The following is a 27533-nucleotide window of genomic DNA, read 5'->3' on the forward strand; positions in this document are numbered from 1 at the left end:
ATGAAAGAGAATGTAAAAATATAGAGAGATATGAATCACTTTACTGTATACCTGAAATGAAACATTATAAATCAACTGTATTACAATAAAATTTTTTTAAAATAATAATAAGTGATTGATCTGTTCACACCCCTGTATAAAAGCCAGACAGTACTGGGCTTTGTGTTTGATCCCACTAGTATGTTGGATTATCCAATCATTCCTCTTAATTTTATTTGAGCCATTTAATGTTAATTATAGTGTTCAACATTATGTTTATTTCTGTACTTGTCTATATTTCATTCCATTTAATAGATTATAGGTTTTGACACTGAAAGGATCATATTGTTACTTTCCATAGTATTGAATATAGTGACTCTTTATAGAAAGAGCTAAATTTTTTGTTTTTGTTGCATTTTCCAGATTCCTGTATGTAATGTTGCAGAAATCACTGATTACAGACTAGAGTGGGGACAAACTGAAGATTCAATGCACTTGATTTACACTGGCCCTTGTTTAAGCTATGAAGTTAAAGGTCTCATTCCTGCCACTATGTATTTTTGCAGAGTTCAGGTAATCCTAACAGTTCTTCCAATGTAAGCAAAGTATTAAGCTATGCTATTCACATTCATAATATACCATTTCCAGTGTAAAGACCAGAAAGGAGTCATAGACTTCCAAATCTTAAATATTCATCATATCCAGCAACAACATTCTTGGTTCCTTTACCTTGCTTTTAAAGCCTCACATAATCTGGTACCTACTTTCTCTTTTTAAATTTATTTATTTTTTAATTGAAGGATAATTGCTTTACATAATTTTGTTGTTTTCTTTCAAACATCAACATGATGGCACCTACTTTCTATTCCAACTTGATCCGACATTATTTTCTCTTCAGTTCTATATTTCCCAAATTTCCCTGAACTCACTTGAAATGCTTTTATAAAATACTGAATTCTGAACCTCCACTCAGACCTACTGAATCAAATTTTTTAATCCAGAGATCTACTAATCTGTATATTATAAAAGCATCCAAAGTGATAATTATCGTTAATTAGGAAAAACTGCACAAACCATACCAAACAAGTCTACTGCCACCCCAAGTATGTTTTGTACATTTGTTCATATTGGTTGTTTGCCTATCTTGTTCCATAAAGCCAAGCTTCTGCATGAATGCTTCCCTGAATACCTCAGGTAGAAGTGATCCCTTCATCTTCTACTAGAATTAGAAAATTTATAACTTTAAAGTTTGGGGAAACAGCCTACATTTAGAATTACCTGATATGTTGTCCATATAGTGTTAAGCCATCAAATCCTAGGAACCCTAATACTGGTACCTGAGCTGCATGTTCCAGATTGCCTTGCATAACTGGAAGTTGGGGGGGGGGGTTGGTGTTTAACTATTTTTTTAGAAAAGAATCCTTTGTAATATTTTTGGATACTCTTATTTTTGTATTGTAAAAATGCTCTCATGATATACATTTATTAGACAGCCACCACAATAGTTCAAAGAATAGGGGAGTTTATGAACATTAAGGTTGCTGTAGTGGGTCAGACATTAATGGTGAGACATTAATTAATTTAAAAGATATTAGAGAGGTAAAAATCAATGGACTAGCTTCTAGCCAAGACAGAGTACCCCCATAATTCCCAGGTCTTCCCTCTTACAACCAAAAAATCCTGAGCATAATACAACAAGCAAACATAGGAAAACTCTGAATGGTGAAAAGAAAGAAAAATGTGGAAGGAAAAAAATCCTGGGGAACTCACAACTTGAATAACACAGTGGTGAGCCCCTGGACTTCCTTATCATCTCTCATATAGCCCAAAAAGGGTGTGAGAGAAGTCTCCAACTCAAAATTTCCAAAAGGGACAGACAGAACAAAAACTCCAAGAAAAGCCTGTTCCACCTCAGCCCCAGCAAAATGACTGGCAATAGGGTGGCCTAACAAAAGAAAATATTGTTCACAATACCCACTTTACTCCACCCAAACATCAACAGAAAAATTACACATATCCTTATCCTTCCCCACCGCTGAAATTTCAACAGGCCAAGTAGGAAGCTGACTATCCAATTTACCCCAGAAGCAAGCAACATGCTCTAATTTCCCTAGCCAGAGGTATCAGTTTTGGCAGGGCCAAGCAGGTAATTAACTTCCATCCTCTGCCTGGCAGAAGCAGACAGTACTCTGCTTCCATTCCCCTGCTAACTGGTGTCAGCATGGCCAAGCAGGGAGCTTCCAGTCTTCCACACCTCTCTCATGGAAGCAGGCAGCAGCTCTCTAATTCCCCTGTAAGGGTAGTGTTGGCAAGCTCAGCCTCCACCCCCACCCAGCAGCAATGTACTGAACAAAGTGGTATGATTCAGGCTAGTTAGCTCTCTACTTTCCTCCTGCCCCTGTGTCAGTGAGACCCAGAGTGAAGCTCAACTTACATGTGCACCTACCAGCCCTGAGACCGAAAGACAATATGGGAAGCAGAGCTAGTCAGCACTCAGGCCCACCCGCCTTCACCTGCTGTCAGTAGGTTCCAGTGGAGAGCTCAGTCTCCATATCTTCTCAGCCATTAGAGAGGGATCTAGGTGTTGAGAAAGTTATGCTACTTGGTGCCTCATTCTCCCCATTCTCTTCCCTTGGTGTCATTAAGACCTAGCTGGTAGCCAAGTTTAAACTTCCACCGTTAATAAATAGAGGTGTTAGTCCTGCACTTCCCTTCTCCATGGTATCGGCACAACCCGGTGAGGAGTTGAGTTTACACCCACACTCAGAGACAGTGATGCAGTATAAATAGTTGCCCTACTTTTGCTAGAAAGAAATGAAAGGGGTCTAGACAAGAGCTGAACTTCCACCCTACCCAACTTTTGCACTATACCTCTGGAGGGAAAAAGTCTACTAAATTCAGTTCAATTCAGTCACTCAGTCATGTCTGACTCTTTGTAACCCCATGGACTGCAACATGGCAGGCTTCCCTGTCCATCACCAACTCCCAGAGCCTACTCAAACTAATGTCCATTGGGTTGGTGATGTTATCCAACCATCTCATCCTTTGTTGTCCACTTCTCCTCCTGCCTTCAATCTTTCCGAGCATCAGGGTCTTTTCAAATGAGTCAGTTCTTCGCATCAGGTGGCCAAAGTATTGGAGTTTCAGCTTCAACATCAGTCCTTCCAATGAATATTCAGGGCTGATTTCCTTTAGGATGGACTGGTTGGACTTCCTTGCAGTCCAAGGGACTCTCAAGAGTCTTCTTCAACACCACAATTCAAAAGCATCAATTGTTCAGCGCTCAGCTTTCTTTCTAGTCCAACTCTCACATCCATACATGACACTGGAAAAACCATAGCTTTTGACTAGATGGACCTTTGTTGGTAATGTTTCTGCTTTTTAGTATGCTATCTAGGTTGGTCATAGCTTTTCTTCTTTTAATTTCATGGCTGCAGTCATCATCTGTTTTTTGTTTTTGTTTTTGTTTTTTTTTTAATAGTCTACTAAAATATGATTAAATGAGATCCAGGTCTCAAAGTATAATACTCAAAATGTCCAGAATAAGTAATCATTTGTCATAACAAGAACCAGGAAAATCTCAACTCCAATGACAAAAAACAACAGACTCTGTGAAGTCAGAGGTTTGAGTTATCTGAAAAGGGTTTAAGCAGCCATCAAAAAAATATTCTGACCAGTAATTGTGAGTTATCCTGAAACAAATAAAAAAAATATTAAAAATCTAAACAAAGAAATAGAAGTTGTAGAAAAAAACCAAATGGAAATTACAGAACTTAACAATACAATAACAAAATAAAAGCTTAATTGGATGGGCTTAATAGTAAACTTGAGATGACAAAAGATAGTTAGTGAACTTGAGGACAGATAGTAGAATTTACCCATTCTCAACACCAGGAAGGATTTAGAAAAAAAAAAAAGAATGATTTCAGAGATATATGAAATAACAAAATACCTAATGTCCATATCATTAAACCCCAGTAGGAGAGAAGAGAAAGAGAAGGAATGAAAAATTATTCAAAAAACAATAAAAAGCATTACAATTTGGGGAAAAACATAATCCAAAAGTTTTTAAAAGCTGGATAAATCCAAAATAAACCTGAATAAACCCACACAACTAAGCCACATCTTAACTAAATTCTGGAAACAAAAAAGAAAGAAAAATATCTTAAAAGTACCTAGAGAAAAATGGTACACTACTTATAGGTGAACATCAATCCAGATGACAAAGGATACCTCACCTGAAACCATGAAGACCAGCAAGAAATGGCACAACATTTTTCAAGTAGATAGGAATTGGCAACTGCGAGCTATATCCAGTCAAAAATATTCTTCAGGAATGAAAAGAAAATAAAGACATTCTCAGATGAAGGAAAACTAAGAATTTGTTGCCAGCAAAACTACCCTAAAAAATATCTACAGAAAGTACTCTAAATAAAAAGGAAAAGATGACAGAAAAAGGTTTAGAACTTCAGGAAATAAATAACATTGGGATTTTGACTCAAGATGGTGACATATGAGTCCTGAGCTCACCTCCTCCCACAGGCACACCAAAACTATAGCTATACAGTAACAACTCTCCCTGAAAGAAGTCCAGGAATATTTTACCCAGCAAAGTTATCCTTCAGAACTGAAAGCAAGATCAAGAGTTTTCCATGGGGAAAAAAAAAAACAACAACAACTCACAGGATGGGAAAAATATTTGTAAATCAAGGGATTGACAAGCGATTAATCTCAAAAATATACAAACAGCTCATGCAGCTCAATATCAAAAAAGCAAACAACACAATCAAAAAAATGGGCAGATCTCAATAGACATTTCTCCAAAGAATACATACAGATAACCAACAAGCCCTTGAAAAGGTGCTCAATGTGGCTCATTCTTAGAGACATGCAAATCAAAACCACAATGAGGTATTAGCTCACACCGGTCAGAATGGCCATTGTCAAAAACTCTACAAACAATAAATGCTGGAGAGAGTGTGAAGAAGAGGCAATAAACTACACTGTTGGTGGGAATGCAAACTGATACAACCACTATGGAGAACAGTATGGAAGTTCCTTAAAAACTAAAAACAGAGCTACCATATGATCCAGCAATCCCATTTCTGGACATATATCCAGAGAAAACCATAATTCAAAAGGATACATGGATACCAATGTTCACTGCAATAGCCAAGACATGGAAGCAACCTAAATGTCTGTCAACAGATGAATAAGATAAACAAGATGTGGTAGATAGATAGATATAGCTATAGATAAAATGGAGTATTACTAACACTGAGTCATCAAAACAAATGAAGTAATGACATTTGTACAACATGGATGGACCTAGAAGTTATCATACAGTAAAGTAAGTCAGACAAAGACAAATATCATATGATAACAGCTACATGTGCCATCTAAAAAAATGATACAAATGACCTTATTTACAGAACAGAAACAGACTCACAAATTCTGAAAACAAACCTATGTGTACCAAAGGGGAAAGGAAGCAGAGAAGGATAAATTGGGAGGTTGGGATTAACATATACATACTACCATATTTAAAATAGATAACCAACAAGTACCTACTATATAACATAGGGAACTCTACTCAATATTCTGTAATAACCTATATGGATAAAGAATCTGGAAAACAATGAATATAAGTATATGCATAATTGCATCACTCTGCTGTACACCTGAAACTAACACACAACATTATAAATCAGTTATACTCCAATGATGTATTTTGCTTTTATTTTATTTTTATTTGGAGAATAATTGCTATACACTGTTATGTTGGTTTCTGCCACACAACAACATGAATCAGTCATAAGTTTACATATATCCTCACCCTCTTGAACTTCCCTCCCACCCCCTCATCCCACTCCTCTAGGTCATCAAAGATCACCTGGCTGAGCTTCCTGTGTTACACAGCAACTTCCCACTAGTTATCTATTTTATGCATGATAACATATATGTTTCAATGATACTCTCTCAATTCATCCCACTCTCCCCCTTCCCCACAGTGTCTACAAGTCCACTCTCTACATCTGTGTCTCTATTCCTGCCCTGCAAATATGTTCATCAGTAGCACTTTCTGGATTCCATATACATGTGTTAATATACAATATTTGTTTTTCTCTTTCTGACTTACTTCACTCTGTATAACAGTCTCTAGGTTCAGAAGCCTCAGTTCAACTGACTCAAATTCATTCCTTTTATGGCTAATATTTCATTCTATATATGTACCACATCTTTATCTGTTCATCTGTCAATAGACATATGGGTAGCTTCCATGTCCTGGCTAGGGTAAATAGTGCTGCAGTGAACATTGGTGTCCATGTGTCTTTTTGAATTATGGTTTTCTCAGGGTATATGCTGAGGAGTGGGATTGCTGGGTCATATGATAGCTTTATTGCTAGTTATTTAAGGAATCTCTATAGTGTTCTCCATAGTGACTATATCAATTTACATACCTACCAACAGTGCAAGAGGGTCCCCTTTTCTCCAAATCCTCTCCAGCATTTATTGTTTGTAGATTTTTTTTATGATGGCCATTCTGACTGGTGTGACGTGATTATAGTTTTAATTTGCATCTCTCTAAAGCCAACATTCAGAAAACTAAGGTCATGGCATCCAGTCCAATCACTTCATGGCAAATAGATGGGGAAACAGTGGAAACAGTGGCTGACTTTATTTTGGGGGGCTCAAAAATCACTTCAGGTGGTGACTGCAGCCATGAAATTAAAAGACGCTTACTCCTTGGAAGGAAAGTTATGACCAACCTACACAGCATATTAAAAAGCAGAGACATTTCTTTACCAACAAAGGTCCATCTAGTCAAGGTTATGGTTTTTCCAGTAGTCATGTATGGATGTGAGAGTTGGACTATAAAGAAAGCTGAGCACAGAAGAAGTGATGCTTTTGAACTGTGGTGTTGAAGAAGACTCTTGAGAGTCCAAGGGACTCTGCAAGGAGATCCAACCAGTCCATCCTAAAGAAAATCAGTCCTGGGTGTTCATTGGAAGGACTGATGTTGAAGCTGAAGCTCCAATATTTTGGCCACCTGATGCGAAGAGCTGACTCACTTGAAAAGACCCTAATGTTGGAAAAGATTGAAGGCAAGAGGAGAAGGAGACGACAGAGAATGAGATGGTTGGATGGCATCACCGACTCAATGGACATGAGTTTGGGTAAACTCCAGGAGTTGGTGATGGACAGGGAAGCCTGGCATGCTGCTGTTCATGGGGTTGCAAGAGTCGGACATGACTGAGCGACTGAACTGATTCTGACTGAATTGAACTGAATGTAAATGAAAATGACTATATTTGATAACACTATCATATAATTGAAATTTGCCAAAACAGTATAATTTAAATGTCCTTTCCAGAAAAGAAGAAAAAAGTGTGAGGTGGCAGGTGTAGGAATCCTCACATAATGTATATTTATATCAAATCACCACAGCATACCATCTAAATACTGTAATAATTTTGTCATTTATATCTCAATAAACCTGAAAAGTAAAATTGTAATTGGTTAAAAACAGGGATAAATATAGTAGAATACCCTTCCACTCACAGGTTCTTAAAATATATTTGATTTTTGAAGCAAAAATTATAACATCATCTATTGTGGTGCTCAATAAACAGGGAAGAAATACTTGAGAAAATCATATTTTTTAAATGAGGAAGGTAAAGGTACATAAGTTGAAATAATGTTTCTGGGCCTCACTCAAAGTGGTAAAACATTAATACCCACAGACTTTAATAACTTACATATGTATATTTTAATACCTGGGAAACTACTAAGAAAACTTTATAAAGTAACATACACAAAAATAGTATAAATAAGTGAAATGAAATTAGTTTTCCAAAAAGTATTCAAGTTATCCCATAGAAAGGTTAGAAATTGGCCAAGGAACTTGTGACTTGAACTCCAGAAATGTTCAGGGAAGAGGGAAGTGGTCTGTTAACCAGGCTTCAGTTACACAAGTCCCTATCCCCACTCCTTGCCATTAAAAAATCTGCTGAGGCCAGAGACACAGCTGAAATACCCCCAGCCTAGGGGGAGGTGTCCTTTGAGGAATTAGGTCACCACCTGCCAAGTAAGAAATAGAGGAAAGAGAAACAGAAGTAACAAACAGGAAAATTAAAGGCAGACTTAAGCTGTAGCATACTAATTATTAACTTCAATGTAAAACAGCCTAATTATACTTATTATTAAATGCAGAAATGGCATAATGACTCAAAAAAATCACAGACCAATAGTCTGTCTATAAGAAACTTACTTCAAATACAATAACATAAGAAAGTTGGAAGTAAAAGGGAAAAAGATATATCATGTAAACATTAATAAAACAAAAAAGCAGGAGTGATTACATGTATATAGATAATGAAGACTTCAAAACAAAGGAATTACTGGAGACCAAAAGATACATTAGTAATGCTAAAAGGATCAATGCACCAAAACACATAAGCATCCTAAACTTGTATATTATCAAGCAACAGAGCCTTAAAATATATGAAGCACAAAGTGATAACCAGAAAGGAGAAATTAGGCAAATACACACTTACAATAGGGAACTTCAACACCTCTCTCAGCAACTGATAAAACTACTAAGTAGAAAATGATCAAGGATAGTGAACAACTGAACAACACAATCAACCAACAGGATCTAATAGACATATTTAGCACACCACTCAACATCAGATTACATACTCTTTTCAAGTATCCATAGCACATTCCCCAAAATAGGCCATATCCTGAGCCATAACAATGTAAAATAATTGAAATCACACAAAGTGTGTGTTCTGACCATAATGAAATCAAACTAGAACTCAGCAACAGAAAAATAACAGGAATGTCACTGAAAAGAGGCAGAAGTTAAACAATGCACTTCTAAATAATCCATTTACCAAAGAGGAAATGTCAGAAGAAAAAAATTCAATACATAGAATTGAATGAAAGTGAAAATACAGCATACCAAAATAGGTGGGATGTACCTAAAGCAGTGCCAAAGAGAAATTTATAGCATTATACACTTATCTTGCAAAAGAAAAAAAGAGACTCAAATCAATAATCTAAATTCCTACCTTAATTAGTAGACAGAAGAGTAAAATGAACCAAAAGCAAGCAGAAAGAAGGAAATGATCAGAAGTCAATGAAATAAAAAACAGGAGAACAATAGAGAAAAGTCAGTGAAACAAGAAGTTGGTTTTTGAAAAAAAATCAATAAAGTTGATAAACCACTTGCAAGACAAAGATAAAAAGAGCAGATACAAATCACTAAAAGAACAAAACATCAGATGTCACTACAGACTTGTCAGTCATTAAAAGCATAATTAGGGATGACTGAGCAACTTAACACTCATAAGTGCAACAATATAGAATAAATGGACCAATTTCTTGAAAACCACAATCTGCTAAAACTGAGCCAAGATGAAATGGACCATGTGAATACCCCTATAGGTTTTCATCAAAGAAATATTCATAAATAAAGAAGCCCTGGAAAAGAAATCTCCAGGCCCAGATGGTTCTACTGGAGAATTCCACAAAGCATTTAAAGAAAAATTAACATTAATTTTAAATCTCTTACAGAAAATGGAAAATGAGAGAGCTCCCACTTCATTTTATGAGGACAGTATTACCCCAAAACCAAAATCAAAGATAATACAAAAAAAAAAGAAATCTGCAGACAGATTATTAATAGATTGTTAATTTAGAAACATATTTTTTTTAACTCCCTTGACAAAATGTTGGCATTTCAAATCTGACATTGTATAAAAAGAATTGTATACCTTGACCAAGTGGAATTTATTCCAGGTATGCAAGCCTGGTTCAAAATTGGTAAATCAACCAACGTGATGTACTATACAAACAAGTTGAAGAAGAAAAAAATCGTATGATCACATCAATTGACCAAAAATATGTCTGACAAAATCCAACAATCATTCATGCTTTTTTTAAATCTCAAAATTAAGAATGGATGGGGGCTTCCTCAACTTGATAAAGGCCATCTACAAAAAACCTATAACTGACATCATATTTAATGGTGAAAGATGATTCCCCCAAGATTAAGAACAAGACAAAGATAATCTCAGCACTCTTACCCAACATAAAACCAGAAATTTTCAGACACTGAAATAAGGTGAGTAAAGAAAATAAAAGACATACATGCTATAAAGGAATAAATAAAACCATCACATTCTGCAAATAACATGTTTATCTACACAGACCATACCAAGGAAAGTACCAAAAAAACCTCGTAGAACCAATATGTGAAATAAGCAAGATCTTCATGACACAAGATCAACACCCCCAAATCAATCACATTTCTATATACTAACAACAAATATGTAAAAACAGAAATTTAAAGCATAATAATGTTTACAATAACTCTAGAGAAAATGAAACATGTAGGTATAATTCCAACAAAACATGTACTGTACATATGTGCTGAACTTTACAAAATGCTGATTAATCAAAGACCCAAATAACTAGAGAGACATATTGTGTTAAAAAATTGGAATACATGACACTGTAAAGATGTTTAATGTTTAATTTCCCCAAAATGATGTGTAGGTTTAATACAAATCCTATCAAAATCTAAGCAAAATTACTGATAGATAAATACAATCTCATTCTAAAATTTATGTGGAAATTCACAGCATCTAAAATAGATCACTCAATCTTGAAAAACAAAACTAAGGTGGAAGAAACCACTCTATCTACTGTTAAAAACTTACTGTATGGATATAGTAATAAAGACAGTGTAGTATTAGTGAAGGGACACATAAGTCAATGGAACAGAATAGAGAACCAAGAAATCAACCTACACAAATATGCCCAACTGATTTTTGGCAAGATGCAAATAAGTTAAGGATGCCCTTTTCAAAAAATTATGCTGGGGAAATTGAATATATAGCCAAAAAAACATAAATCTCTCACTTTATATTTATAAAAACTAACTCAAAATGGACCACAGAAAACTGAAAATTAAAACACAAAACTTTTAGAAAAACTCACAGGAGGAAATCTTCAGGATTTCCTGAAGCTAGGAAAAGAGTTCTCAAACTTGATATCAAAAGCACAAGCCATAAAATGAAAATTTGATAAATTTGAGCTCCTTAAACTTAAAAACTTACTCTGCATAATCCCCTGTGGAGAAGATAATAAAGCTATGCTACAGGCTGGGAGAGAATCTTTACAAAACACATATCCAGCAAAGGAGTAATATCTAGAATATATAAAGAACTCTCAAACCTCAACAGTTTTAAACCTGAACAACCTAGTTAGAAAATACAATTCACAGAAAAGAATATACAGAGGGTAAATAAGCACATGAAAAGATTTTCAACATCATTAGCCATTAGGGAAATGCATGATGAGATATCATGACCCACCTATCAGAATGGCTAAAATAAAAAATAGTAAAATAAATAAATATAGTGATAACACTAAATGCTGGCAAAGACATGGAGAAACTGGATTACTCATATATTTCTGATGGGAATTACATCCACTCTGTAAAAGAGTAAGGCAGTTTCTTACAAAATTAAACATACACTTAACTATATTCCAACATTCTTGGGCACTTAGACAAATAAAAATATATATCCACAATAAAAACCTGTACATGGATGTTCATAGCACTTTTATTTGTAAGGATAAACAATTAGAAACAGATCAGATGTCCTTCAACAGGTAAATGATTAAAGTAACTGTACTACATCCATACCATGGCTAACTATTTGAAAATAAAAGGAATCAAACTATTGATGCACACAACAGCTTTGATGGATCACAGAATTATGCTGACCAAAAAATACCTATCTGAAAAATTCACATACTGCTTTATTCTATTTACATTTTTGTAAATAATGTTTTTGAAAAAACATAATTATAGTTATGAAGAACAAATTACTGGTTGTCAGGGCTTAGAAAAAGGGGGGAGGGAAAGATCACTGAGGCTATAAAAGGGTAAATTGTGATGGAGCTTCTATCTTAACTGGGTTGATGATTACATGAAGCTAAACATGTGATAAAATGTCATAGAAATAAATATACACACAAATGAGCACATGTAAAATTGGTGGAATCTGAGTAACATCGATAGAATGTATTAATGTTAATTTCCTGATTATAATATTTTACTATAGTTATGCAAAATATTACCTTTGGGGAAAGTGGGTAAAGGATACAATAGAATCTACAATGATCTCAAAATAAAAATTTTTACAAAGTCAGTGAAACTTGAATAGATGTGGACTTGGGGCTACCACCAACAGAGGTAGAAACTACAAGTTGAAGAAAAGGAAGAAAGTTTGATGACACCACCCTTATGGCAGAAAGTGAAGAGGAACTAAAAAGCCTCTTGATGAAAGTGAAAGAGGAGAGTGAAAAAGTTGGCTTAAAGCTCAACATTCAGAAAACGAAGATCATGGCATCTGGTCCCATCACTTCATGGAAAATAGATGGGGAAACAGTGGAAACAGTGTCAGACTTTATTTTGGGGGGGTCTCCAAAATCACTGAAGATGGTGATTGGTAGCATATTCAAAAGCAAAGACATTACTTTGCCAACAAAGGTCCATCTAGTCAAGACTATGGTTTTTCCAGTGGTCATGTATGGATGTGAGAGTTGGACTGTGAAGAAAGCTGAGCGCCGAAGAATTGATGCTGTTGAACTGTGGTGTTGGAGAAGACTCCTGAGAGTCCCTTGGACTGCAAGGAGATCCAGCCAGTCCATTCTTTTTTTTTTTTTTTTTTTTTTTACTTTATTTTACTTTACAATACTGTATTGGTTTTGCCATACATTGACATGAATCCACCACGGGTGTCCATTCTAAAGGAGATCAGCCCTGGGTGTTCTTTGGAAGGAATGATGCAAAAGCTGAAACTCCAGTACTTTGGCCACCTCATGTGAAGAGTTGACTCATTGGAAAAGACTCTGATGCTGGGAGGGATTGGGGGCAGGAGAAGAAGGGGACAACAGAGGATGAGATGGCTGGATGGCATCACTGACTCAATGGACGTGAGTTTGAGTGAGCTCTGGGAGTTGGTGATGGACAGGGAGGCCTGGTGTGCTGCAGGCCATGGGGTCGCAAAGAGTTGGACACAACTGAGCAACTGAACTGAACTGAACTTGATGGGATAAATGAGTTTGGTTTTGGTATATTTTTCCTGAACTGTCCATATTAGCACTCTTCATTTACCTTCCCAGTTTTAGACTCTTCACCTTCTTAAATACGCAACCTACAGATTTCCGTGTATATGTCAGCATTTTAGAACCATATTGTTTCATATTGCAGTATATAAATGTATCAAATCAATGTTATACACCTTAAACTTACACAATGTTATGTGTCAATTATATCGAGAATTTTTATTCCATATTGTTAGAACTGGAGTTTAAGAAAGTTTATTTTGTGAATTTGTATATATAAAGAAATGAAAAAACTAATCACCTGTTACTCCCATTCCCAACGTTCTCTCTGCTTCCTCTTAAGAGAGATCCATGAAAACTGTAAAGAAGGACAAGATGGCATGCATTCTTGCAAATGTGATGTCACTTAGGCAAGGCCTGGTTTCTTGGGTATGAGAAGATCTCACATGTGAAAATAAAGCCACAAGCAAAATCCAAACCACATACACACGCAAAAAAAAAGAAAATTTGTTTCTATGCAACAAAATGGTTTATGTACAAAACCAAAGTAATAATGAATCTCTAACAGAATATACTTTTTCAGGCTGTAAATATAGTTGGAGTTGGAATGTTTGGAGAAACTGGCATAGTAACCACACCAGCAACTGTACCAGCAGCAGTAACAGTGTTACAAGAATTTGAAAACAAAGTTCCTGCCAAATTGGCATCATCTTGCATCGCTATTCAATGGGAGGAACCAGATTGCCATGGTTCTGCAATCACCGGCTATAACATTGAATATGGAGACAGAAAAATTGTGACTGTTAGTAGAGTAACAGAATGTCTTCTGAAAAATCTACAGCCTGATACCACATACAGGTAAGTCGCTTATATCTTACTTAGGTAGATGGAAAGCTTTTTGAGACTTTTGAGCAGTTCTGCATTTGTAGGTTTATACAATCTACATAGCATTTTCTTTGAAACGGATTTCTATTGTTTTAGAAACATTGGGCATTACTAAAAGTCAATTTCTCCTCCTCATTAATAATTGTCAATAGTGACTATGCAAATTCAAGATTTTTGTTTCAGAAATTTGTCTCTAATAATTAGTATAATAGAGCTGAACTGAACTGAACTGAATAGTTAATATCCTACATAGAGTTACTAGGGGGTTAACTTAAATGTAGAAATGTATTTTCTTTTCTAAATCTAGATTAATACAGTTTATTTTTTTTCTCACCACTAGAATCAGAATTCAAGCTATCAATCATTATGGACTAAGCCCTTTTAGCCAATCAATAAGAACCAAAACCAAGCCACTGCCACCTGAGCCTCCACGACTTGACTGTGTGGTCTATGGGCACCAGAGCCTCAAACTGAAATGGGGTAACTCTTCAAGCAAAAGATTACTTTCTAACCTTACAAGCTATAATTTATTAATGGGAGATCGATCTGACAGGTAAACTATTTTTTACTATTTAGCATGTATTATAATAAAGATATTTAAAATTTTCCTATTTTAATTCATAATCCAAAGTGGTTTCAATGAACTAATAAAGCAGCCCTTTAACATGCTAGCAATACTTTATTACTTTCTTAAATTCTTGGTGATAATTCAGCTCTCTATTTTTGCCTCTTTCAAAACATTTCTTCCCTTATACAACAGATATTAATACTATGGAATATAGAGTTACCAAAGAAATATGAAAGCCTGCACTTTCACATTGTGATATTTACAATTTGATTTTTTTTTCTTTTGTGTTTTACCTTTATGGCTTCAAGTTTATTTATTTAAGGCTTATTGTAGTTTTAAAAACAGTTTTAAGTCAGTCATATAGAGTTATTTGTACCTGTAGGCCAGTTGATTAATAATATTGCTTCCTTCCATCTTGATTCCCACTTCCAGATTTTCTATTATTTATCATGGACCTTGTCAAAGTCACAAAGTACAAAGATTGAGTGAACATACGCAATATAATTTTAAAATCCAAGCATGTAATGAAGCTGGTGAGGGGCCACTGTCTGGTATCTATACTTTCACTACAACCAAAACCCCACCAGCCACACTTAAAGGTAAATATTATAAGCCATGATAATGAAGACTATGTTAATTTGAGTTCCAGTAGCTCATATATAAAATTTCACAGTAAGGTTTATTTTAAATATTCAAAAATAGAACACCAAAATTACTTAATTACAGATTAAAAGGGCAAGATAAAAGTTAATGATGTCCCAGAATCATGATTTTTTATATGTTAATTTTATTGGCATATAGTTGATTTTTAAAATGTTGTGTTAGTTTTGGGTGTAAAGCAAAGTGATTCAGCTATACATATACATACATCCACTCTTTTTTTAGATTCTTTTCTCATATAGGTTATCCCAGAAAACTGAGTAGAGTTCCCTGTGCTATTCAGCAGATCCTTGTTGGGTATCTATCTTATATGTAGTAGTGTGTGTGTATTCATCTCACGTTCCTGATTTATCCCTTCCCCCCATGTTTTCCCTTTGGTATCCATAAGCCTGCTTTCCATATCTGTAAGTCTGTTTCTGTTTTTGAAATAAATTCATTTGTGTCTTTTATAATATGAGTGATATTATAAAATATTTGTCTTTCTGACTTCACTTAGCATGACAGTCTCTAGGTCCATCCATGTTGCTGCAAATGGCATTATTTTATTCTTTTTATGACTGAATGAGCTTCCTTGGTGGCTCAGTGTCAAAAAACACACCCACCAGTGCAGGAGATTCAGGTTCAATCCCTGGGTCAGGAAGATCCCCTGGAGAAGGAAGAGAAGGAAATGGCAACCCACTCCAGTATTCTTGCCTGGGAAATTCCATGGACAGAGAAGCCTGGCAGGCCCCACTCCATGGGGTCACAAAAGAGTTGGACACAACTCATAGTGACTAAACAACAACAAACAATATTCCATCGTATATGTACTACATCTTTATCCATTCCTCTGTCGATGGACTTTTACGTTGTTTCCATGCCCTGGCCACTGTAAATAGCACTGATATGAACATTGGGGTGCATATATCTTTTCAAATTATGGTTTCCTCCAGATATATGCCCAGGAGTGGGATTGCTGGAACATATGGTAGCTGTGTTTTTAGTTTTTAAAGGAATCTCCATACTGTTCTCCATAGTGGATGTACCAATTTACATCCCCACCAACAGTGTAGGAGGGTTCCCTTTTCTCCACACTCTCTCTAACATTTGTTTGTACACTTTTTGATGATGGCCATTCTGACTGGTGTGACATGATACCTCATTGTAATTTTGATTTGCATTTCTCTAACAAATAGTGATGTTGAGCATCTTTTCATATGCTTTTTGATCATCTGTATGCGTTCTTTAGAGAAATGTGTATTTAGATATTGTGCCCATTTTTTATTGGTTTTTTATTGTTTGTTTGTTTGTTTGTTTTGGAAATTGAGCTGCATGAGCTGTTTGTGTATTTTGGAGATTAGTTCCTTGTTGGATGCTTTGTTTGCAAATATTTTCTCCCATTCTGTGGGTAGTCTTTTCATATTGTTTATGGTTTCCTTTGCTATGCAAAATATTTTGAGTTTAATGAGGTCCCATTGCTTATTTTTGTTTTTATTTTCATTATTATAGGAGATGGATTGAAAAAGATATTGCTGCCATTTGCATCCAAGAGGTTCTGCCTATATTTTCTTCTAAGAGTTTTATAATATCTAGTCTTATATTTAGATCTTTAATCCATTTTGAGTTTATTTTTGTGTATAGTATTAGAGAATTTCTAATTTCATTCTTTTACATGCAACTGTTCAGTTTTCCCAACACCACTTACTGAAGAGACTGTCTTTTCTCCATTATATATTCTTGTCTCCTTTGTCATAGATTAGGTGACCACAGGAGTATGGGTTTATCTTTAGATTTTCTATCCTGTTCCATTAATCTATATTTGTTTTTGTGCCTGTACCATACTATTTTGATTACTGTTGCTTTGTAGCATAATCTGAAGTCAGGGACCCTGATTCTTCCAGCTCTATTTTTCTCTCTCAAGCTTGCTTTGGCTATTCAGGGTCTTTTGTATTTCCATACAAATTGTAAATTTTTTTCTTCTAATTCTGTGGAAAATGCTATTTTAATTTGATTGAGGCTGCATTGAATTTGTAAATTACTTTGGGTAGTATAGTCATTTTCATAATACTGATTCTTCAAATCCAAGAATGTAGTATATTTCTCCATCTATTTGTGTAACCTTTGATTTTTCTCAAATCAAAATTTGATTTTTTGATTTTACAGTTTTCAGAGTACAGGTTTTTTGTCTCCTTAAGTGGATATTTTATTCTTTTTGTTGCAAGAGTGAATGGGATTGCTTCCTTAATTTCTCTTTCTGATTTTTCATTGTCAGTGTATAGAAATACAAGAGATTTCTGTGTATTAAGTTTGGGTTTTTTTTTTTTTTTTAGTCTTTGGGAATTTTTTTACTCAACATAATTCTTTGGAAATTCATTCAGCTGGGTGTGTATATAGCAGTAGTTCATTTCTTTTTGCAGCTGAGCAGTATTCCATGATATAGAATAGCCATAATTTTTTTAAACACTCACCCAAAGAAAGATACCTGGTTGTTTCCAGTTATTAGCTATTATGAATAAAGCTTCTATAAGTATTCATTTATAGGTTTTTGTCTGAGCACAAGTTTTCATTTCTCTGGGATGAATGCCTAGGAATGCAATTGCTGGAAGTTGCATATGTAATTTTTTTAAGAAACTGCCAAATTGTTTTCAAGGAGGCTGTGCCAATTTATTATACATTCCCACCAGTGATGTATGAGCAAGCCAGTCTCTACACTTTCTCATCAGCATTTGGGATTGTCATTACTTTTTATTTGGTCAGCTTGATAAGTGTGTATTGGTATTCAATTTTGATTTTAATTTGCCATTCCCTCATGGCTAATGATGTTGAACGTCTTTTCATGTGCTTCTTTACCATCTGGGTATCTTCTTGGGTGATATGTCTTCATAATTTCTCCTATTTTCCAATTGGATTTTTTGTTTACTATTGAGTTTTGAGAGCACTTACATTCTAGATATTAGTCCTTTTTTGGATATGTGGCTTGATAATATCTTCTCTCACTTTGTAGTTTTTCATTTTCTTCACAGGGTCTTTTGCTGAGCAAAAGACTTTAATTTTGATGAAGTTATTTTTCTTTATTGTGTTTTTGGTGTCAAGTCTAAATTCTTTGCCAAACTCTAAATCCTGAAGAATTTTTCCCATGGTGTTTTGTTTTGTTTTGTTTTGTTTTCCCAAAGGTTTCATAGGTTTAGGTTATACATTTAAATCCATGAGCTGTTTTGAGTTAATTTTCTTTCTTTTTTCAATTTTTTTAAAATTTATTTATTTTAATTGGAGACTAATTACTTTACAATATTGTAGTGGTTTTTGCCATACATTGACATGAATCGGCCATGGGTGTATGTGTGTTCCCCATCCTGAACCCCCTTCCCCCCTCCCTCCCCATCCCATCCATCTGGGTCATCCCAGTGCACCAGCCCTGAACACCCTGTCTCATGCATCGAACCTGGACTAGCGAACTGTTTCACACATGATATGTATGTTTCTTTTTTTTTTTTTTTTTACTTTATTTTACTTTACAATATTGTATTGGTTTTGCCATACATCAACATGAATCCGCCATGGGTATACACATGTTCCCAATCCTGAACCCCCCTCCCACCTCCCTCCCCATACCATCTCTCTGGGTCATCCCAGTGCACCAGCCCCAAGCATCCTGTATCCTGCATCAAACCTAGACTTGTGATTCGTTTCTTACATGATATTATACATGTTGCAATGCCATTCTCCCAAATCACCCCACCCTCTCCCTCTCTCTCTCCCACAGAGTCCAAAAGACTGTTCTATACATCTCTGTCTCTTTTGCTGTCTCACATACAGGGTTATTGTTACTATCTTTCTAAATTCCATATATATGCGTTAGTATACTGTATTGGTGTTTTTCTTTCTGGCTTACTTCACTCTGTATAATTGGCTCCAGTTTCATCCACTTCATTAGAACTGATTCAAATGTATTCTTTTTAATGGCTGAGTAATACTCCATTGTGTATATGTACCACAGCTTTCTTATCCATTCATCTGCTGTTGGACATCTAGGTTGTTTCCATGGCCTGGCTATTATAAACAGTGCTGCAATGAACATTGGGGTACACGTGTTTCTTTCAGTTCTGGTTTCCTCGGTGTGTATGCCCAGCAGTGGGATTGCTGGGTCATATGGCAGTTCTATTTCTTTTTTTAAGGAATCTCCACACTGTTCTCCATAGTGGCTGTACTAGTTTGCATTCCCACCAACAGTGTAAGGGGGTTCTCTTTTCTCCACACCCTCTCCAGCATTTATTGTAGATTTTTGGATAGTAGCCCTTATGACCAGCGTGAGATGGTACCTCATTGTGGTTTTGATTGGCATTTTTCTGATAATGATGTGATGTTGAGCATCTTTTCATCTATTTGTTAGCCATCTGTATGTCTTCTTTGTAGAAATGTCTGTTTAGTTCTTTGGCCCATTTTTTGATTGGGTCATTCATTTTTCTAGAATTGAGCTGCTGGAGTTGCTTGTATATTTTTGAGATTAATCCTTTGTCAGTTGCTTTGTTTGCTATTATTTTCTCCCATTCTGAAAGCTGTCTTTTCACTTAGCTTATAGTTTCTTTTGTTGTGCAGAAGCTTTTAAGTTTAATTAGGTCCCATGTGTTTATTTTTGCTTTTATTTCCATTACTCTGGGAGGTGGGTCATAGAGGATCCTGCTTTGATTTATGTTCGAGAGCGTTTTGCCTATGTTCTCCTCTAGGAGTTTTAGAGTTTTTGGTCTTTTGTTTAGATCTTTAATCCATTTTGAGTTATTTTTGTGTATGGTGTTAGAAAGTGTTCTAGTTTCATTCTTTTACAAGTGGTTGACCAGTCTTCCCAGCAGCACTTGTTAAAGAGATTGTCTTTTCTCCATTGTATATTTTTGCCTCCTTTGTCAAAGATAAGGTGACAACAGGTGCATGGATTTATCTCTGGGCTTTCTATTTTGTTCCATTGATCTATATTTCTGTCTTTGTGCCAGTACCATACTGTCTTGATGACTGTGGCTTTGTAGTAGAGGCTGAAGTCAGGCAGGTTGATTCCTCCAGTTCCATTCTTCTTTCTCAAGACTGCTTTGGCTATTCGAGGTTTTTTGTATTTCCATGAAATTGCAAAATTATTTGTTCTAGTTCTGTGAAAACTACCATTGGTAGCTTGATAGGGATTGCACTGAATCTGTCGATTGCTTTCGGTAGTATACTCATTTTCACTATATTGATTCTTCCAATCCATGAACATGATATATTTCTCCATCTATTTGTGTCATCTTTGGTTTCTTTCATCAGTGTTTTATAGTTTTCTATATACAGGTCTTTTATTTCTTAAGGTAGATTTATTCCTAAGCATTTTATTCTTTACATTGCAACTGTGAATGGAATTGTTTCCTTAATTTCTATTTCTGTTTCCTCGTTGTTAGTGTATAGGAATGCAAGGGATTTCTGTGTGTTGATTTTATATCCTGCAACTTTACTGTATTCATTGATTAGCTCTAGTAATTTTCTGGTGGAGTCTTTAGGGTTTTCTATGTAGAGGATCATGTCATCTGCAAACAGTGAGAGTTTTACTTCTTCTTTTCCAATCTGGATTACTTTAATTTCTTTTTCTGCTCTGATTGCTGTGGCTAAAACCTCCAAAACTATGTTGAATAGTAGTGGTGAGAATGGGGGCCCTTGTCTTGTTCCTGACTTTAGGAGAAATGCTTTCAATTTTTCACTATTGTGGATAATGTTTGCTGTGGGTTTGTAATCTATAGCTTTTATTATGTTGAGATGTGTTCCTTCTATTCCTGCTTTCTGGAGGGTTTTTATCATAAATGGATGTTGAATTTTGTCAAAGGCTTTCTCTGCACCTATTGAGATAATTATATGGTTTTTATCTTTCAATTTGTTAATGTGGTGTATTTGTTTTGCGGATATTAAAGAATCCTTGGGAGAAGGCAATGGCACCCCACTCCAGTACTCTTGCCTGGAAAATCCCATGGATGGAGGAGCCTGGTAGGCTGCAGTCCATGGGGTCGCTAAGAGTTGGACACGACTGAGCAACTTCACTTTCACTTTTCACTTGCATGCATTGGAGAAGGAAATGGCAACCCACTCCAGTATTCTTGCCTAGAGAATCCCAGGGATGGGGGAGCCTGGTGGGCTGCCGTCTCTGGGGTTGCACAGAGTCAGACACGACTGAAGCGACTTAGCAGCAGCAGCAAAGAATCCTTCCATTCCTGGGATAAAGCCCACTTGGTCATGATGTATGATCTTTTTAATGTGTTGTTGGATTCTGTTTGCTAGCAATTTGTTAATGATTTTTGCATCTATGTCCATCAGTAATATTCGCCTGTAGTTTTCTTTTTTTGTGGCATCTTTGACTGGTTTTGGTATTAGGGTAATTATGGCCTCATAGAAGTTTTGGAAAGTTGTACTTTTCTATGAATTTGTCCATTTCTTCCAAGTTGTCCATTTTATTGGCATACAGTTGCTGATAATAGTCTCTTATGATCCTTTGTATTTCCATGTTGTCTGTTGTGATTTCTCCGTTTTCATTTCTAATTTTGCTGATTTGATTCTTCTCCCTTTGTTTCTTGATGAGTTTGGCTAACGGTTTGTCAATTTTATTTATCCTCTCAGAGAACCAGCTTTTGGCTTTGTTGATTTTTGCTATGGTCTCTTTTGTTTCTTTTGCATTTATTTCTGCCCTAATTTTTAAGAGTTCTTTCCTTCTACTAACCCTGGGGTTCCTCAATTCTTCCTTTTCTATTTGCTTTAGGTGTCAAGTTAGGTTATTTATTTGACTTTTGTTGTTGTTGTTGTTGTTTCTTGAGGTAAGCCTGTATTGCTATGAACCTTCCCCTTAGCACTGCTTTTACAATGTCCCATAGGTTTGGGGTTGTTGTGTTTTCATTTTCATTCATTTCTATGCATATTTTGATTTCTTTTTTTAATTCTTCCATGACTTGTTTGTTATTCAGAAGCGTGTTGTTTAGCCTCCATAGTTGGAAGTTTTAATAGTTTTTTTCCTGTTCCGTTCAGTTCAGTTCAATCGCTCAGTCATGTCTGACTCTTCGTGACCCCATGAATTGCAGCACGCCAGGCCTCCCTGTCCATCACCAACTCCCAGAGTTCACTCAGACTCACATCCATCGAGTCAGTGATGCCATCCAGCCATCTCATCCTCAGTCGTCCCCTTCTCCTCATGCCCCCAATCTCTCCCAGCATCAGAGCCTTTTCCAATGAGTCAACTCTTCGCATGAGGTGGCCAAAGTACTGGAGTTTCAGCTTTAGCATCATTCCTTCCAAAGAAATCCCAGGGCTGATCTCCTTCAGAATGGACTGGTTGGATCTCCTTGCAGTCCAAGGGACTCTCAAGAGTCTTCTCCAACACCACAGTCAACAGCATCAATTCTTCAGTGCTCAGCCTTCTTCACAGTCCAACTCTCACATCCATACATGACCACTGGTAAAACCATAGTCTTGACTAGATGGACCTTTGTTGGCAAAGTAGTAATTGACATCTAATCTTACTGCCTTGTGGTCAGAAAAGATGCTTGGAATGATTTCAATTTTTTTGAATTTATCAAGGCTATATTTATGGCCCAGGATGTGATCTATCCTGGAGAAGGTTCCGTGTGCACTTGAGAAAAACGTGAAATTCATTGTTTTGGGGTGAGATGTCCTACAGATATCAGTTAGGTCTAACTGGTCTATTGTATCATTTGAAGTTTGTGTTTCCTTGTTAATTTTATGTTTAGTTGATCTATCCATAGGTGTGAGTGGGGTATTAAAGTCTCCCACTATTATTGTGTTATTGTTAATTTCCCCTTTCATATTTGTTAACATTTGTCTTACATATTGTGGTGCTCCTATGTTGGGTGCATATATATTTATAATTGTTATATCTTCTTCTTGGATTGATCCTTTGATCATTATGTAGTGTCCATCTTTGTCTCTTTTCACAGCCTTTGTTTTAAAGTCTATTTTATCTGATATGAGTATTGCTACTCCTGCTTTTTTTTTTTTTTTTTTTTTTGATCTCCATTTGTGTGAAATATCTTTTCCTAGCCCTTCACTTACAGTCTGTATTGTCCCTTGTTTTGAGGTGGTTCTCTTGTAGACAGCATATATACAGGTCTTGTTTTTGTATCCATTCAGCCAGTCTTTGTCTTTTGGTTGGGGCATTCAACCCATTTACATTTAAGGTAATTATTGATAAGTATGATCCTGTTGCCATTTCCTTTGTTGTTTTGGGTTTGAGTTTATACACCCTTTCTGTGTTTCCTGTCTAGAGAAGATTCTTTAGCATTTGTTGGAGAGCTGGTTTGGTGGTGCTGAATTCTCTCAGCTTTTGCTTGTCTGTAAAGCTTTTGATTTCTCCTTCATATTTGAATGAGATCCTTGCTGGGTACAGTAATCTGGGCTGTAGGTTTTTCTTTTTCATCACTTTAAGTATGTTCTGCCATTCCCTTCTGGCCTGAAGAGTTTCTATTGAAAAATCAGCTGTTATCCTTATGGGAATCCCCTTGTATGTTATTTGTTGTTTTCCCTTTGCTGCTTTTAATATTTGTTCTTTGTGTTTGATCTTTGTTAATTTGATTAACATGTGTCTTCAGGTTTTTCACCTTGGGTTTATCCTGTTTGGAACTCTCTGGGTTTCTTGGCTTGGGTCGCTATTTCCTACCCCCTTTTAGGGAAGTTTTCACCTGTTATCTCCTCAAGTATTTTCTCACGGCCTTCCTTCCTGTCTTCTTCTTCTGGGACTCCTATGATTCAAACGTTGGGGAATTTCACATTGTCCCAGATGTCCCTGAGGTTGTCCTCATTTCTTTTAATTCTTTTTTCCTCTCTGATTCATTTATTTCTACCATCTATCTTCTACCTCACTTATCCTATCTTCTGCCTCCATTATTCTCTAACCCTCCAGAGTGCTTTTTATCTCATTTATTGCATTATTCATTATATATTGACTCTTTTTTATTTCTTCTAGATCCTTGTTAAACATTTCTTGTATCTTCTCAATCCTTGTCTCCAGGCTATTTATCTGTAACTCCATTTTGTTTTCAAGATTTTGGATCATTTTTACTATCATTATTCTGAATTCTTTTTCAGGTAGACTCCCTATCTCCTCCTCTTTTATTTGGTTTGGTGAGCATTTGTCATGTTCCTTTACCTGCTGGGCATTTCTCTGCCTTTTCATCTTGTTTAGATTGCTGTGTTTGGGGTGGCTATTCCGTATTCTAGCAGTTTGTGGTTCCTCTTTATTGTGGAAGTTCCTCCCTGTGGGTGGGGTTGGATGAGTGGCTTGTCAAGGTTTCCTGGTTAGGGAAGCTTGCATTGGTGTTCTGGTGGGTGGAGCCGGATTTCTTCTCCTTGGAGTGCAATGAAGTGTCCAGTAGTGAGTTTTGAGATGTCTGTGGGTTTGGTGTGACTTTGGGCAGCCTGTATATTGAAGCTCAGGACTATGTTCCTGCATTGCTGGAGAATTTGTGTGGTATATCTTTCTCTGGAACTTGTTGGCTCTTGGGTAGTGCTTGCTTTCAGTGTAGGTATGGAGGCTTTTGGATGATCTCTTATCAATTAATGTTCCCTGGTGTCAGGAGTTCTCTGGTGTTCTCAGGTTTGGGGCTTAAGCCTCCTGCTTCTTGTTTGCAGTCTTATTCTTACAGTAGCCTCAAGACTTCTCCATCCATACAGCACTGATGATGAAACTTCTAGCTTAATGGTAAAAAGATTCTCCACAGGGATGGACACCCAGAGAGGTTCACAGAGTTACATGGAGAAGAGAAGAGGGAGGAGGGAGATAGAGGTGACCAGGAGGAGAAGAGGGGGAATCAAAAGGGGAGAGAGCAATCTAGCTATCTCCTCCATATCTCAGTAAACAATTCCCTATGTGCTCTCCACAGTCTGGAACCCTCAGAGAGGTTCACAGAGTTACATAGAGAAGAGAAGAGGGAGGAAGGAGATAGAGGTGAGCAGGAGGAGAAGGGGGGGTCAAAAGCAGAGAGATAGATCTAGGCAGGACTCTGTTCCCTAAGTGTTCTCCACAGCCTGTAACACACACAGAGATTCACAGAGTTGGGTAGAGAAGAGAAGGGGGAGGGAGGAGATAGAGGTGGCCTGGGGGAGAATAAGGAGAGTCAAAAGGGGAAGAGAGTAATCAAGCCAGTAATCACACTCCGAAGTAAAAATGGGTACTGAAGGTTGGATTCTTAAATGTACAACATTGATAACAAATACCATAAATCAAGGATTAAAAATCTAGAGTAGAGTTTAGAATTTCAAAAATACAACATTAAAAAAAAATTACAAAAATATAAGAAATATATATGAAGTTTGCTTTAAAGATAGGGGGTTTTTTGCCAGGTAATAGTAGGTTATAAAAATGAAAATTAAAGGAGTAATAAAGGACTTTAAATAAGAAAAAATATTTTTTAATTTAAAAAAAAGATAATAGTAAAAAATATATCTAGGAATTTCTCTGGAGCTGTTGTGTGCAGTGTGGGGTCAGTTCAGTTTCAGATAGTTCCTTGTTCCAGCTTATACTTCTCAAGATCTATAGGCCCCTTCCAATGTAGTCGGTGTTAACTACAGGGATTTTAACCTTTTGCACCTGTCACTTCCAAAGCGGTTCCCTCTTTGTTTTGGCTTCCTCTGTTTGCAAGTCTCTGCAGTGTCTAATTTCCGCCCTGACACAAGGGGGCAAAAGTGGCCTCTTGTTTAGGCTCAGTTATTCAGTTGTGCTGTAGGGAGGGAGGAACACTGCAAACAAATATCACTGGCGTGTGTGGGAAGTGCTTGCAGTGTCTCGGCCACACTGGGTTTGCCCCCGCTCATGGCCTGTGTGCTTTCCCAGTCTACACTGCTCAGGCTCCAAGTTGCTCTCGGGGGCGGGGTGGGGGGGGGCGCGGCGCCTGGGTTGCATGCACTTCCGAGGTCTAAGCCACTCCCAGGTTAAGGTTATCGGGTACTCCGCAAAGGTGCAGACTCTGTTGGGCCTGCGTTTTGTGCCCTTCCCTGGTCCGAGCAGCTCAGGCAACCAGGTGCTTGGCAAGCGCAAGCAACGAGTGCGTCTTATTATCTCATTATCTCCCTAGTCCCAGCCGCTCATATTCCTGGGTTGCAGCAGGCGCACCCATCTCTGGTGTGCTGTGTGTCTCTTCCTGGAAGCTGATCTCTGACTGTGACCCTCCCAGCGGATGTCAACCATCCAGAATCCCAGGAAGTCTTGGTTAGAAACTGCAAGCCCATCCGGTTTGGTAGGGGATGCTGTCTCTGGGGCCAAATTTGCCCCTTTCCGGCTCTGGCTGGCACCGCCTCCCCCCTGCCTCCGGCAGGGGATGGGCCGGTCGCAGCCTTCTAGCTCTCCTTTGGTATTTGCTCAGTCCTTTGTTCTGTGAGCTGGCCAACAGCGTCTTAGGTTAGGGCTTTTCGCAAGATAGTTCTCCCTTCTTTTTTTTTTCTCTCTCTCTGGCTATCCCACAGTTTAGGTTGCTATCTCATGTTAGCTCCTTCAGATTGCCCTCAGGGAATTCAGGTCTGATCCTTACCCTAAGCAGTGCAGCCCGCTCCTCCCTGTTCAGCCCCCACTTGCTGGTGGCAGATGCGAGCGTCTGGGGTACTTCTCTGCTGGGAGTTGCCCTTAGGCATGTAATCTGTGGGGTTTATTTTACTTCGTTTTTTTTCCTCTCGGTTATGTTGCCCTCCAAGATTCCAAAACTCCCCACAGACCTGCCGGTGAGAGGGTTTCCTGGTGTTTGGAAACTTCTCCTCTTTTAAGATTCCCTTCCCGGGACGGATCTCTGACCCTAACTCTTTTGTCTCTCTTTTTATCTTTTATATTTTTCCTACCTCCTTTCAAAGACAATGGGTTGATTTTATGGGTGCCTGATGTACTCTGCCAGCATTAAAAAATTGTTTTGTGGATTTTGCTCAGCGTTCAAATGTTCTTTCGATGAATTTGTGGGGGAGAAAGTGGTCTCCCAGTCCTATTCCTCTGCCATCTTAGGACCACCCCCTGTGCATTAATTTTGTATCCTACAACTTTACTGAGTACATTGATGAGCTCTAGTAGTTTTCTAGCAGCATTTTTTATGTATAGTATCATGTCATCTGCAAACAGTGACAGTTTTACTTCTTCAGAATCACATTTTTTTTAATATTTTGAGATAAACTAATCCAGCCAATCACACTACGACTAGTGCCATTTTGAGAGGAAGAAGCTGAGTCCCCCAAATGGTAACTTAGCTAAAGAACACTATGAACCAGTGGCTAAGGCAAGATTAGTACTGTAGGCTACTGATTCCCATCATAGTTTCCTTTCCAT

General features: G+C 37.0%; 1 protein-coding gene across 1 annotated transcript in view; it reads left to right on the top strand.

Moving 5' to 3' along the window:
• The window catches only part of LOC128069525 (fibronectin type III domain containing protein 3C1-like), a 58587-nt gene that overhangs the window by 25708 nt on the left and 5346 nt on the right, over positions 1–27533 (top strand). The window contains exons 21-24 of the mRNA XM_052662688.1: positions 403–552; positions 13712–13986; positions 14354–14566; positions 15014–15180. Of these exons, the coding sequence (XP_052518648.1) occupies positions 403–552; positions 13712–13986; positions 14354–14566; positions 15014–15180 (805 nt within the window). The remainder of the gene's footprint in view (positions 1–402; positions 553–13711; positions 13987–14353; positions 14567–15013; positions 15181–27533) is intronic.

This window comes from Budorcas taxicolor, chromosome X, assembly GCF_023091745.1.
Source record: "Budorcas taxicolor isolate Tak-1 chromosome X, Takin1.1, whole genome shotgun sequence".
NCBI classification, from domain to species: domain Eukaryota; kingdom Metazoa; phylum Chordata; class Mammalia; order Artiodactyla; family Bovidae; genus Budorcas; species Budorcas taxicolor.